The 15,171-nt window shown below is 38.1% G+C and overlaps 1 protein-coding gene across 1 annotated transcript; it reads left to right on the top strand.

The window, feature by feature from the left end:
• Positions 1–3,779: 3,779 nt before the first annotated feature.
• Positions 3,780–13,826, top strand: LOC146315595 (transmembrane protein 26-like). The gene is made up of 6 exons (XM_084736559.1): positions 3,780–4,245; positions 6,326–6,422; positions 6,672–6,761; positions 10,194–10,402; positions 10,898–10,977; positions 13,552–13,826. The coding sequence occupies exons 1-6, from the start codon at positions 4,046–4,048 to the stop codon at positions 13,824–13,826; spliced, it is 951 nt and encodes a 316-aa protein (XP_084592685.1). The 5' UTR covers positions 3,780–4,045.
• Positions 13,827–15,171: the final 1,345 nt, after the last annotated feature.

Here is a 15,171-nt window from a genome sequence, read left to right as displayed (position 1 = left end):
AATGCTTTCAAATTAGCTCCCCGACTGCTGGGTTTGATGTTGACACCGGCTATTTTATGAATCAGCCAGACACAGCTGATTGTTGTCACTGTGATAACAAAACCGTGGCCGTGCAAAAGATAAAGCTTCTAGAGGAATATCAATAAAATTTGCACAACGTTAAAGAAGAGCCCAACCAAAATATATAAGTCGGCCGATATTATTGGTCCAATATTGGCCTACCACAATATATCACAATCACAATCACACTATGCCCCTGTGAAAAGTTTTTAAAAAAAAATATATAACATAATGTAGATTGTTTTCATTTTGTGACCTTTATAGGCAACAGTCTGTGGATGTTTGATCCTTTTTCTTAACTGAGGTTTAAAATATACATATATTTTATCTATTATCTGATTTATCTATTTGTGTTTTTGTATATATAGTTATTTATAATTATTAGAATTACTTGTGAAAGTTTACTGTGTTTACAGTGCTCTCATGTCAAGTGACATGACAAGTATTAACCACTTTTGAGGGATCATTGCAAAGAATCTGTGTTTATATTCTTTATTAGAAATATCGGCCCATATATCGCCATCGGCCCCAAACATCCAGTATCTGTCAGGTCCTAGACTTTAGGTGTATAAATACCATAAAATTTGAGGTTGTTTTCCTCAGACCTCAATATCCTCCGACACCACTGTGATGAATGCAAAGTTTTGTTTTTCTCGTCTCTCAAAATTAGACATTGTGGTGTAACTGTAGTATGAATGCCAACATAACCAACCAAAACTGTGGAATTAAAGTGGAAATATGGAATGATGCCTCACTAATACAGGACTGATCTTTTTTGTTACATGGCGTTTGACTGAACCAGTTTTGATTTTATTTTCACGCTCAATTGATTTGAGCTGTCAGTTCTTTTTTAATATCTAACACTGATCATCTTTTGTAGTTTTTAGGCGATTATATGCAGCAACATCTCCAACACTGATCTCACAGCTGATGCAGATTATCGTTCCACTGTGGTCCTTTTTATTCTTGTACATTACAAAGATGATTTTTTTGGTGTGTGTGTGTGCTGATACAGCGAACAGCGCAGCTCTACATGAGCTTTGTAGCCGTTCTGATTGAAGAAGCAGCACAGAGGGAATCACTGTTCTGTGATCAATGACCAGAGCCCCTCGGCCATCTCTGTCATCATCATCTCCACACGGCCAAGAGCTGAGTCTTGAACAGCTCCGCACACACAGGATCATGGGTAACACCAGGCCGGGGGTATGCTGTTGGATGGCCTTTCTGTCTCAGTTAACAGAGGAGGGTTTGTCCCCCTTCATGACTGACTGATTGACTGACTGTCTCTCGGGCAGAATAAGTTGTTGTAGTCCAGAGGGAACGCTCTCCACTAAAAGTGGTTTGATTTTTGTTTCAGTGCCACTTTTTTTTGTTTATAGTTTATTCTAGACTTCAGTAGCTTGGTAAGCAGGAAACAGCATAAAAACCAGAGGCATGTTTCACAAATACACCAGTGGTTTCTTAAAAAACTCAACCCACAATGTTGTTTGACGCAGGAAGTAACAGAAGTCTTTTTTTTCCCTTCTGCATACAGCTGGATACTCTCTACTCTAGTTTTTTTTTTTTTTTTCACACTGTCTGAAACTCTCATTGTGATGCCACGTGATGCAAACCAAAGGATGATGACAGACAATCTGGAACAAAGACAGGAAAAGTCTGTCTCCTTTCCAAGGTTACAGCCCTTTCTCTGTTTTCTCTCTCCTGCACTGGCTGCCCAGATTGATTTGAATAGAAATCTACTCAGCATGCAGCCAAGTGGGGCAAAATGACTCGTGAGTGTGTGTGAGTGAGTGTGTGTGTGTGTGTGAGTGAGTGTGTGTGTGTGTGTGTGTGTGTGTGTTTGTTTTAGCCAGGCCGGATTTGGTCTGACGTGTTATTTCCTGCATGGTGAGATAATGAGACGTGATTAGACTACGTGATTGTGGTTTATATCAGACAAATCCTAACCATTGATGACAAATGTAAAGAACTGAGTTCAGTTTACAAAAACATAAAAAAAAATTGAATACGTTGGTTAAAATGAGATGTAAGTGGCTGTTTCTTTGCTCCTTTATTTGTATGGTCAGATTTTTTTTGTATGTGTATACAGTATGTTCTATGAATTGTGAAATTTAAATTGTGTGGTTTCGCAATGCTAAATAAATAAACATAATTCAGATCCTGCACTATTTAAAAAACCCTTTGCATCCTTAATCGAATTATAGGCCTATATTTATTTCATTCACCTTTTACACACAGAGATGAAAAATAATAACAAATATTATGCACAGTTCCCAAAATACAAGCATTTTCTCCATGCAGAGCTTAAGTGTAATTATGTACATTTACTGAAGTAAGTTTGAGGTACTTGTATTTACTGTACATTTTTGCTATACTTTAACACTGCAGGGAAATATACTTTTTACGCCACTGCATTTATTCAACAAATATTTAAGATTTTTAAAACTAAGAAATCACTGAGAAAAAAAAAATCTGATTATCCATTTTCTAAGTCTGATCTAAATAGTTTTTTCTCTCCTGTTTTTGTCCTCAGAGCAGGTGAAAAAAGGTTTTGTCAGGATAATCTTTCTAACTTTCTCTCATCTGAGAAACAGGTGGTGAAAAACATTTTGCCAGGTGAAAAAAAAACCTGCCAGAATCAGTCACTTTTGTTTCTTTTTTGTTTTGTTTCAACTGCTGGGTTTTGCAGAGTTTTATTAGCTTATTATAGTCTTTATTTTTTATTTATTCATTATTGTTTTGGTCATGATCATTCTTCAGTGTGTTTGTTGTTGTAATACTCATTTTGACCACAAGAGGCTGCAGTGCACCACTTCCCATGTAAGATGGGACCCGGAAATTTCTGATTTCTCTGACAGAACTTTCTTCTCAGATAGACAGGATGGAAATCTAATCAAATGGGGGTCCACTGCTTGTCACATATCGATTCAGGGGTTCTTGAGATGAGAAGGGTTGAGAACCAGAGTACCAATGGTTCATCTGTCAGCTGAAGGAGTAAGAATAAATTGCACTATAATTGCAATATTCAAGAAACCACATCTACTTATATATAATGAATATGAATATTAACAATATATATTTTTAAATTTCCCAAATCAAAACACTTCTGTAAGTAAGTGTTAGTAAAACAAACCTATCCTATTCCCTTAACAAGTGTTCACTCATAACTTTTTAGACAGTGTACAGAAATTCAAAGACATTTAAACACTAGAAGGAAACATATATTTAGTATATAAAATAAAAAGTATTGTTATACAGAAACAGTTTACAGCAAAATTATAAAATAATTAAAGCAGCTCCAGTAGCTAACCAGCAACATCAAAATGCTACATGTTCATTAGTGCATCAGTAATAACACTCCAATAGTAGACTTATATAGTCATGTAACAGACTTTTTACCCTGATACTTTAGCCTGCTGTACATTATGCTGATAATGCATCTGTATTTTAAGTTTTTAAGTTGCAGTGGAGTATTTTTGTCCTGTTTTATTTCCTCCACCACTGGCTCACTGTGATTCCCCTGTATGAAACAGCACTTCATTGGAAATGCAAACTTGCAGACTATTAGTCATGCAACTTAAAAATCGCAGAGGAAGTATAATGACTTTCTTATTGTTATCCTCTGAGTGCACGGATGATGTGTTGCTGCCCTCTCCTGCACAGTCACAGTGTCTGTTGTGGACTCATAAATCATTCAATATTTCTCAATGAGATCTCTGTACTGCTTGCTTTCTCATGTAGAAAACAGCAGCCCACTGGGCGCACATCTGCCCACCAGCGCGATCACTCCTCGCCACTCACTGATCCTCGGTCAGGTTTAACTGGTGTGAGACTTTCTCTGGAGGAGGGGCTTAAACTTTGGGGAGTTTGTTTAAAAAAAAAAACTACATGCAGTGAGGGAACACTCACTGCTGAATCAGCTGACACCGGCTCGCTAAGATTATAGCTTTGAGGAATTTAAAGTGAGAGAGCACAAGCAGCCAACATGATGGTGATTGGCATGTTCAAGTTTTTATGTGCGATTATTACCAGAGCCTTATTTATCCTGGTCTCTCTGGTCGGGGTCTGGAGGGTGACATGGGTGAAGAAAGACCCAAATTACTGGTTTCTGACTTTCCTCTTTCTGCCGCTGGTCGCTGAGATGATAATAACCCTGAAGAGCCGAATGGGAAAAGATTACAAATGGTAAGATATAGTGAATTCATGCAAGTGTTTGTAAACGTGTCGTTATTATTATATGATGCTTGAGGATGCAGCTTAACCCAATCCATTTACTTATTTTTCTGTGCAAAACTAATCTAACATGCATGCTTTCTACGTATGTTTTTCGCTGAATAGATTTACAGCAAATAAATTAATCTTTTTGTCATCTTTCTCCTTCCCCCGACCCTTCCCCCACATCTCTAAATACCCTGCATCCTGCCTGTCCCTCCATTGTTTAACCGGTCCTGGGACAGTCAGGGTGGGGTGGGACCCCAGAAGTCTTCCTCCATGTCTGACCTTAATTTTTTTTAAACAATATGCTGTACATCACTTTCTTCATGCATGTTTTTTTTGTTTTGTTTTTTCTTTCAGTTTTGTTGGACCTTCAATGCCAGTGGATATTTCAATTTAACATATAATAAAACCAGTGCTATACATAATGTCAGATTTTAAATTTGTTATAAAGAGTTTATGCTCAGAGATGTTCTAAACATGTGTTTTCAAGATACAAGATAGTTGTTTTTTTTTTATCAGTATACCACACAGGGTAGTACAGTGAAATTATGTCGCACTTCCCTTTTTGTTGATTGGCAGAAGAGATAAAAAAAGCAAACTATTTTACATGGTGAAGTAGTGCTGAGGATGAATTAAGCAGTCTCACAGCCTGAGGGAAGAAGCTGCTCTTCTGTCTGGTGGTACAGCAGTGGACAGGGTGAATAAGCTGTGGCTTTGGTGTGGGTTGTCTTTTAGTGTCCTCTGGGCTCTGTGCAGTCACGCAACCTCCCTGATATCACCGAAGCTCAGTAGATGGCTACCAGTGATTTCCTGTTTTAATGCCCCCCTGCAGAGCTCATCTGTCCTGGGCGGTGATCATCCCACGCCACATTGCGATGTTTCTAGTCAGGATGCTTTTGATTGCTCCTCTGCAGAAGTGAGCAAGAACTTGGCTTGAGAATTTTGCCATCTCAAGTCCCCTGAGAAAATACAGTCAATTTTGAGTAATCCTGTTTAATATGAAGTCTCACAAGAAGCAGATATTTGTGTGGGAGTATCCTAACACAGTAAACTGAAGGCAAAGCGATAATAATAACGACTAATGATTATTTTTTATCACCAATTAATCTGACAATATCTGTTCCAGCATAATAAGTATCAGGGTTAATAAATTCTCAGCCAAGTGTCTTACCAGAAAAAAAATAGAGTCAGAACTGGTCTTTGTTTTTGTTGGCGATGTGAGTTAGATTTGTTTAGATCAGAGCTACAGAATATTAGGAATGTAAATGTAGTAAATGTGTCATATATTTACTGTACTAAATCAAAAAAATGACCATTATATGTCATCAGTGATTAAGAAAACATGCTAAATTGAAATACTGGTTTCTCTCACAACAAGGCTACTGTCAACATGTTCTCCTCTGAAATCTCTTCTGTTTTTGAGTGCCTGTTACACGTTTATAGACCCAACTCCATTTTTTAGAGATAAAATGAATGCCTACTATTTGCCAATTGACCTCATGTCTGTTTATGAGTCATAAGAGATAATGAATAAGTATCTTTTCAGGATAACAGGCTTAGCTAGAGTTATTAACAGCTGATCAACTTACAGTGTATAAAAGTATAATGTGCTCATCTTGCATTCTTGTAGGTTCATTGTTCCTGCAGTCTGCAGGCAACCTGCTAGAACTTAGAGACAAGGCTCCATCTCGCTGCAGTACTCATTTCTGAATGCTACATATTGTTTTTTTGATATCATCCCTATTTGCTCACCTGTCTTACCCTCAGGTTTGCATAAACTACAGGTTATATGAGCTAAAACAGTTATCATTGGTCATGAGAGGCAGGTAATTATTGGTTATTGTATTGGCTGAAAAAAATCCATATCCTAAAAAACATGTAAGCAGCAAAGCATCACATTTCAAATGCTGGGACCAGAATTTTTTCTTGAAAATATGTTGCAGTGATTACTCCATCAATTAATCATTTCAGCTGTTTAAAAAATTTAGTACTTCCCCATGCTTCTTTATGAAATTGCATTAATGAAGTGCTGTTGGTTGTGTTGCAGGTTTTCTCCTCCCATCTTTATGTTTCTCATCAGTATCATTCCGTCCATCTGGCTCCTGGAGCTCCACCACCAGCAAGACAAAGACAGCAATCCTATGGTACTCAATACTTGAAACAAAAATTAATGTCTCAGTTCTCAAGCTTTCTGAACATTGCAAGCTAATGACAGATGTTGGTGGACAGCAGGGTTGTAAAACTCCAGCTCACTGCACACATAGCTACAGTTCATCAATTTGTTGATTCCATCAAATACTGCATTTGCTTTTAAACTTGAAGCTTTTAAGCTTTAATTGCAGTAAGAAAAATTAAGATTCAGTTTTCAAAAAGCCTCTTTCAACTGTTTTCAGTGCAAAAAGCTTGACTCTTGGGAGAATGTGCGTGCGATGATCGCTCAGAACAAGACCGTGAATAACACAGCATCCCAGGACTTCCTGAAGGTAAGAAAAAGTGACAGAGTGGAACATTTATTTAGATCCACATTCCTCTCATAGTAGAAAATATTCTGTTTTATAATTTAATTGCACAGAACAGAAATGAGCAAAAAAAAAGAAGTGAGAAAGTTTTTTATGATGATGTATTTCTTGGGAACACTGCAGCGTGAACTGTACACAATATCTGGGGGCGAGTGAAACTAATGATGAGCTCCAAAATAAAGCAACACAAAACCACAGATGTTTCAATAAGATCCCAGGAAAATTGCTTATGCGCAGAGTCAGCAGAGTAGAATACAGAGGAAAAACACAAAAACACCAACGGACTTGAAAACCAGATGCAGCCCCAAGGGTCAGAAATGAGAGAAAAGAGCTTCTCATGGACACAGATTTGGATTTTGGGAAGAGCTGTCTTCCTCCTCCTCTCTCCATTTATCACTGGTGGAGATTTTGAAAAGATATCACAGAGGAAAAAGTACTTGTAGTAACAGGATCAGGGAGTGGTCTAAATAATCTTAAATGAAGGCAAAAATCTACAAGACATTAGTTTCAATAGATTCGAGACGTTTTCCTACTGTTGATAACAGCCTTCCTTGTTACGTATTTGTCCATTATAAAGATATTTTCTATACGGAGGAATTCGGGCATCCTCATTCAGAGCAGACTTGCATTATTCGTGCCATTAACTGGGTTATTAGATGCTTAAATATATAGAGGTATATGAGGGAGTGAGTGTTATTGGAAACTGCAGATGTGAAAGCCTGAAATGTTGGCAAACATTCAGAGGTCTGATCAGGGGCAAAGACAATTTCAGTTTTGTTGTGATTTAATATAAAAAAGCTTTGAGTTACCCAGGCACTCAATTCAGCAAGACAATTATGTAAAGTAGCAAGACTTAAGTGGTTACCAGGCTGAGGGAAAACCAGGGAACCAGACAAATACCCAAACTGAAGAGAGGAATGATGAGAGATTATGTGCCCTAAAAGCAGCGTGTAGAGAGAGAATAAAAGAGGTCCAAGAATTCCAACTGGGTCAGAGAAGTCCATTGAAAACAAGTCACAAATACATACAAAGAACTCACAGAAGAAGTCATTAATAGGAACTCACTGTACCAGATATCCCAGCCCACTAACATATTAAAACATGAACGCAGGCATTTAAAGAGCTCAGATTATTTGATGTGGGGTTGTTTGGGGTACTTATCAATCATCACTGTGTTAGCCGCTGTGGATGCTGGTCGACATGCCACCAGTTAGCTAACCAATGTACTGCAGTGGACAGGGTCAGCAACAAAATGTATTTTGGCCACTTGAAAAAGGTCCACCTAAAAAAACCTATATCAGTTTTACGTGCATGCTATATTTAGAATATTTTCGTTGCTTTAGTTTGTCAACAGACAGCCTTTTCTGATGGGAAACTGACATTAAATAAGCCAAATACCAATCTCTCCAAACCAACCAAACTCCATTGGCAAAATCAGTCATTTTAACTTGGAGAAAAGGATTACCTGGTCTACAGTTCCTTCTTTCTTTGTGTTATAGTGTGACTTCTGTTGAACTATAATTTTAAAACAACTGTCACACAATAACACAAATTAACTAACAGACTGATGCAGTGGTAGACCAGTAACCCCTGGCGTCTGTGAGGTAAAATTACTGATTTTCTCTATGAAATTAAGTTGGTTTGGAGAGAGCGATATTTGGCTTCTATGACAGAGCTTTTATGTCAGAAAAGGCTGTCTGACAGCAAGGCAAGGGAATGAATATATTCTAAATATAACGTTTACTAAAACAACGTGACTAAACTATGTTTTGTTGCTGACCCTCTCCACAGCAGTACATTGCTTAGTTTCCATGCTGCTTCTCCAAAGTGGGGGCGTGCTGACCGACATCTACTGTAGCTCATACACTGACTATAGATGATTACCTCATACAACCCCACTTCAAATGATCAGAACAATCCCTTTAAATCAATAATAACACAAATGTAACATCACCATATCTGCCAGCAACACAGGAGCCGTCTCTTTGCTTTGTATCAGATGAACAAAATGACTGACTTTAGGATAAACTGAATAAAATTATTCTGCAGACAGCAAGAAAGTGAAGCAACAGAATTGAAACAATACAGACATTAGCACCAACATTTCCGTGAAGTATAAAATAAACCTCTGCTCTCAGTTATTTTTATAACCACAGCAGCAGCAAAGTCCTAGAATTTGGATAAAAACTTCAGCTTAGTTAGATAAATCACATCGCAATAGACAGAATTTCTGCCACTAATAACAAACATAAGAGCCTGCAAACCATGTGTATAATAACAGTAAGAGGGAAGCATTTGAAATCATTTATATGAACAACAGTTAGACCACCACCACACCCAAGCAGCCCAGGAGAATTTAAAAGAAAGTTAGAATTTGGTGAGCACAAAAGCAGGCTGCATGTCCCAGCCCTTTACTGTATTTCAGTTAGAAAAACAGTCCAAGTTGTGCAACATAATGGAGTCATTCAAGGATAAATCCGGTCACAGTCTTCATTTTTCTTAGTCAACATGTCCCATTTATATAAAAACACTGAGCAATGTATCCTCCTCACACGTATTGTCAATGTTGTCATGCCTTATATAGTTTATTTATCTGACACATCATTGTGCCACACTGTTGTACTGAATTCATTATGACAGAAATGGGCACTGTAGTTTATCTCGAAAGAGCAGAGAAAGCTGCTTTTTCAGGATTTTGAGACCTAACTTAATATATACTTATATACTACAATCATTCAAATTTGCTTCTGTGGTGTAACAAACACACATTTATTGTTGCTTTACACAACCTTTAAATACTCAAACACACACACACACACCAACTCCACAGCTGAAAATAGTCCCCAACAAAGGCACTGTTTGCTGTTTGAGTATCATTTCCCAAAAGCTACAAGACCCAGGTATTTTAGGACCTTATTAAGCCTTTTTAAAAAAGTATGTATTTGTGAACATCAGATTTATGTCCTGAGGCTGAGAACCACTAAGCCAGCTACTTGGTCAATATGTTTCAATAATACCTATACTAGCTAGCTAATATTAGCTAACTAGTTTGCCAGTATGGACTGGTGCCGAACAGTTATTTGTTATGTTAGCTAGCTTACATGATTGTACGAGAATTCGTAGGTAGCCTTTTGTCAATGTTGTGGAAATTCGATACATATTTTTTCACCAATATGCAGATTTATCTTTGCTAGTAGTGTGTTGGATTTGTGTGTTAAGTGTGTTAATTGGATTAATATTCACCAGAACCTGGCTCACTGAGCGATCTGAGAGACAGCATGAATCATCGTGTTATATTTAGTGAGAACACAATGATTCATGATTGAAGACACCTGCCCATAATAGAAAAAACCCCTGTTGCTGACAAAGAACCAACTTTCTCTTTCCTTTTCGCAGAATATTGACCAGATGTTTTCAACTGTCTGCCCCAACGACTGGATCCTGGCTCTTCATCAGATCCTGCTCATCCTCCTCATCGTGGGAAAGTGGCTTCTTCCTCTGGGAGGCGGAGTCACCCGTGATGAGCTCTCGCAGCTTCTCCTTATCTTTGTTGGGACTGCAGCAGACATCCTCGAATTTACTAGTGAGACGCTGTCAGATGTCAAGTGGGTGGCTAATCATGTTGCTTGTTGGTTGTGAATATGCTTTGTAGTTTGATGTATGTCTACTGAGCTCATATTACACTCATGTATAAACACTAGAAACAAATGTGTAGAACTCAAGCACTTTTAAAGAAGTATGTAATATTTACCGTACTTAGTCATAAAATTACCATGATATGTCTTTAAAGATTAGGGAAACATGCTAAGTTGAAATACTTGTTAAGTTGAATATGTATGCTGTCCTTTGAAATATCCGTTCTGGTGTCAAGCAACGTTTTTGTTTGCTCGTTTCACATTTTTTAGGGTTAAAATTGATGCAGAATATTTGCTGATTGAGTAAAAGTCTGTTTATGAGTTGTAAGAAATCAGGTTTATAACAGTTAAATTATGTTAATGGAGTCTGGCAGGCAGTGAACTCAAACTCCAGAATGTGTATTTTCAGAGCTGGTCATCGATACTCATGAGACTGACTTTGAGTATATTTTCTGTCCTTTCCAGAGACATCAGCCCTCATGTGGTCTACATCATCTTAGGTGTATGGACTTGGAGCATGTTGCAGTTCCCCCTGCATCTGTCGGGTCAGTGTGTGTTTGTCTGTTAAAACAATAAAACTTTGGTGTTTATTAAGCAGTTACAGCCCTGCGTTGTTGTGCATAACCTCCTCCCAGTGTGGGACAATCCAAACAATGTGTTTGGAAATTAAAGTCAGCAGTGTCCAGCAGAACAGTCACCCCGTGTCCTGCAAATTATTAACCCAAAAATCTGTTTACTCCCACAGTCTCAAATAACCCACCAGGGCTTTTATCAGGGACATGGTCATGTTCCTTCTTTCAGATATGGTTCTGAAAAAAAAAAAGGAAATCTCTAACAGGAAGGGTGTACTTAAGGAGTTTGTATAAACGTTATCAGTCTTTCGGAGGAAATCAAGTCTCACATGTTGATAAAATAAATAGATTTGGACTGAAAAATCTTAAGTCCTCAACTTGACTGTTAAGAGGAAGCCTGATCACAATCAGGCAAGGCCAAATTAGCAGATGCCTTTCTGATACTGAAACTGACCCTGAGCACAGAAAAGAATGTAAACCCACTTGCTCAAGTCTTACTGAACAGATGATCAGGTTTCATGAAGGATAGTGAGAGAGATAAAACTTTATAAAGTGATTAGAAGTGCAGCAGCTTAGTTCTTGGAAAAGACAACCTCCTCTAACAATCTCAATTATTCATAATCCACTCATAAATAATTTACAATTGTATGGGTTTCTTAATAATGATATATTCACATGTAGCTTTACTGTCATAATGCATTTAGAGCACTTAGACTCAGTGACTAGCGCTCGGTTGTGTTTATGAAGGAAGAAGCTGCTTTCAATGCTACAGACTGTGTTTGCAACTCAGCTAAGCATGCGGCACCTGTCTGTCAACACTTTCTGTGTTTATATGGCATTCAAACACACTAGAGACTCACAAAAAGACACACCCACATGAACAAACACAAAGTTCATTCCTGACCTTGGAAACTACCAGTTGAGAAAAGTTAGGTCCATTTAGAAGCAGTTTTTGGGGCTTTTGATAATATCCCATCATCTTCATCAGCTGATCTGAGTGGACCCAGCTGTCATTAAATTTTAGACTGTATAGTTTCTTTCTGAGCGGTTAAAGACTTCTCAGCCTTGATAAGATTGTGTTCTCAAATGTGCCTCCATATTAAATGCATGGCTGAATGTTTATTTATGTCACCCGAACTGCAACCTGATTTTTACCAGCTGCGACAGCGCTTAGTCTCTATGTGTGTGTGTGTCATCATATCAAAATGTGGTTCTGGAGAGATCGACTGAAACAGGAAGTGTCACAGAAGCGGTTTTGAGTCCATTGCCTCGTGTTTATGTCTGTGGACAAATGATAATGTGATCATGTCAAAGCATGTGAGATGCAGTCATGAAACTTCAGTCAGGTGTGATCACACATTATACACCACAAAACTTCAGCGGGTAACTTCAGTGTACAGTGCGGCTGGTATTGATGCGAGTCTCTGTGTGAGTGTCATGACCAAAGAAACTACCAAAGAGATGATCTTCCTGTATATATACCTGTAATCAGTGTTGTAGTCAAGGTCAACTAAACCGAGACCAAGTCATGATCATGACCAGAGTGTATTGAGACCAAGACAAGACCTTGAGGGGTTGATACCAAACAAGACCAATGCAGGGCGAGACCACATGCTGTCACATCTTAAGCTCTCTCACCCAAGTGGGGGAGTAATACTGCTGTGTGTAGCATTTATATCAGAACTGACATTAGCTAACGTGACAACCGTTAGGGGTGACAGCCAGTAACAGTAACAAAAATATCCAAATTAGAAATGAGTCAAGTTATTGGTTGCATTTGAAGTTTTACATCCAATCACAGTAATGATGTTAAATAAATCAGACATTGCACATGTAATTTAGTGATATTGCAGCAGTTGTGGTCTTGATTAGACTCGGAACAAAATGACAAGACCAAGTAAAAAGCGTCCTCAAGATCAGAGACCAAGACTGATTTCAAGAACTACAACATGACCTGTAGTGGTGTCCAGCCATGCAGATTTGGATTTATCTGACACAGTTTTGAGATATCAGAGACTTCAACCAGCACCACAGTATGATGGCAGTAAATGGAAATCAAATTTTGATTATTAAAGGAGAGAAAGTGAAAATTTGTAAACTGAAGTTGTAAGTTAACTCTTAACCTTGGAATCAGTAGCTGAGAAAACAATCAAAGATCCTTTTAATAGCTGCTCCAGAGATTTCCTTTTGTATGACATGATCTTCCACAAATGAATAAACTTTAAATCTCATCTTTTAAGCCAATATGGACGATAACTACCCAGAGTTGCTACTAAAAAACGAAAAAACCCAAGAGATGCACACAGCTGCATTGTTGGCAGCATAAGTCTCAATTAAGGATATCTTAAAAAACAAAATCCATTGTCTCTGATTGAAGTCTTTGGTTATTGCCAGGTTGCTTATACGTTTACCTATTACAGAATCTAACCAAAAATAGCAGATAAAGTTGTTGTACAGAACAAATGTACAGCCAGACCATCCCTCCTTTAAGTAACCATCATCATATCCAACCACTAACCTCCTTTTTTGTCTCTTTATTTTTAAAAGTGGTGAACTCCAGGGGTGAGGAGGGGGTCCAGGAGGAGTCCCTCTTGTCTAAACACAGCACGGACATATGGGGCATCGTGGAAGCCCTGTTCATCCAGGACGGGCCTTTCCTGGTGGTCAGGCTCACCGTCATGATCCACTTCAGTGTCTTCCACCAGATGCTGGTTTTCTTCGCCATCAAGAACTTCCTGGTGGTCATACTGAACATGTACAGGTTGATTGTTATATGCCAGGACTCCAGACCCTCCAGCGGCTGTGGCAACGGTGACCTATGAGTCAGCTCAGCGGGAAGAGGGGAATCGGAGAGAGTAATGTTACACCCTAAGTTTTATAGTTACAGTAGATTGGCAAAAGCTACAATTGGAGCAGAAAAAGAAGGAAAAGTTTGCTTTAAGTTTTCTTTTCTCAGTGTATTTAACTTTAACCAATCAATTGGTCATGAATAATTGACAAAGTTGCGAGCAGAAGACTATGAGGAACCTTTTTCTTACACTTACAAGGGAATGAAGTTGCCAAGTGCACATTCCACACTTCACTGCTTAGCATCCGACTCATTAGGCTCACACTTCATTGACATTGTAGTCCCTTTGGAGATTCAGGGTATCATTATACAACACGGGGTGGCAAAATTAAGTGAAAGCTGTAGTCCCCTCATGATACACACATAGAACATTAATACAGGGGCGGCTGTTTAGCTCGGTTGGCGGAGCGTCTGCCCCATGCGTGGAGGCTGTCGGTCCTCTGCAGTGGCTGCTGGTTCGACTCCTGCCTGCGGCCCTTTGCTGCATGTCATCCCGTCTCTCTTTACCCCCCTTTCCTGTCTACTCTTCAGCTATCCTATCTAATAAAAGCAAGAAAAGCCCAAAAAACATATCTTAAAAAAAAGAACATTAAAACAGATAATTAATGGAAGTGAATAGGATAAAATATAAAAAAAAACATACAGACTCAGTTGCACCAACAAAGATTAATTTAATTAAAGATTAGTGCTAATCAGAATTTTAAATGCAGGTGTAGTAATATAAACCAAAATTAAATTGAGTTCGATCAATATGAAGATGCTTCTTTTCCCAAATTAAAATAAATAAAAAAAAGATCAATTAGAATGCGAGTACCGAGTAAGTATAAAATACAGGGGAAAACATTAACTTTAGGTTGCTCACTATTCCTTCATAAAACGTTGCATTAATTGCTAAAAAGTACTAAACTGTTATATTGTTAATCAGCTAAAATGTAAAATAAAAAAAGACAGAGGAAAAAGTTAACTAAACATTATATTGTTTGCTACTTGGCTAGAAAGTTAGTCACCCTACTCTAAACTTAAATTTTTCCCCCTTTGTGGAGAACTTGTTGGCTGAATTATCAACTGAACTGGAAGAAAGAAGAGACGAGATAAGTCCCTTAACTTTTTTTTCAAAGAACTTGATTATTTTTCTCAGTCTATCTAAAAAAAGGCAGCTAAAAGTAAAACCTCCTGAATGTCATCCTCATGCTGATTAAAGGTTGGATTTTTTTTTTAAATCCACAAAACACTGCTGGAATTTCACAGGAAAACAATGTTGCAGAATCTCTCAAACAATGTAAATGAATGGTGACTAGTTTTCAAAAGTTAGTTAGTTT

Source organism: Lutjanus erythropterus, chromosome 14 (assembly GCF_056507025.1).
Source record: "Lutjanus erythropterus isolate fLutEry1 chromosome 14, fLutEry1.hap2, whole genome shotgun sequence".
Taxonomy (NCBI): domain Eukaryota; kingdom Metazoa; phylum Chordata; class Actinopteri; order Lutjaniformes; family Lutjanidae; genus Lutjanus; species Lutjanus erythropterus.
This window is presented reverse-complemented; position numbering and strand designations above follow the sequence as displayed.

Excerpts from the sequence above, each read along its gene's own strand:
- LOC146315595 (XM_084736559.1), top strand. The coding sequence starts at position 4,046 with ATGATGGTGATTGGCATGTTCAAGTTTTTATGTGCGATTATTACCAGA. Across the intron at positions 6,423-6,671 it reads ACAAAGACAGCAATCCTATG|TGCAAAAAGCTTGACTCTTG; the intron begins GTACTCAATACT and ends AACTGTTTTCAG. Across the intron at positions 10,403-10,897 it reads GAGACGCTGTCAGATGTCAA|AGACATCAGCCCTCATGTGG; the intron begins GTGGGTGGCTAA and ends TGTCCTTTCCAG.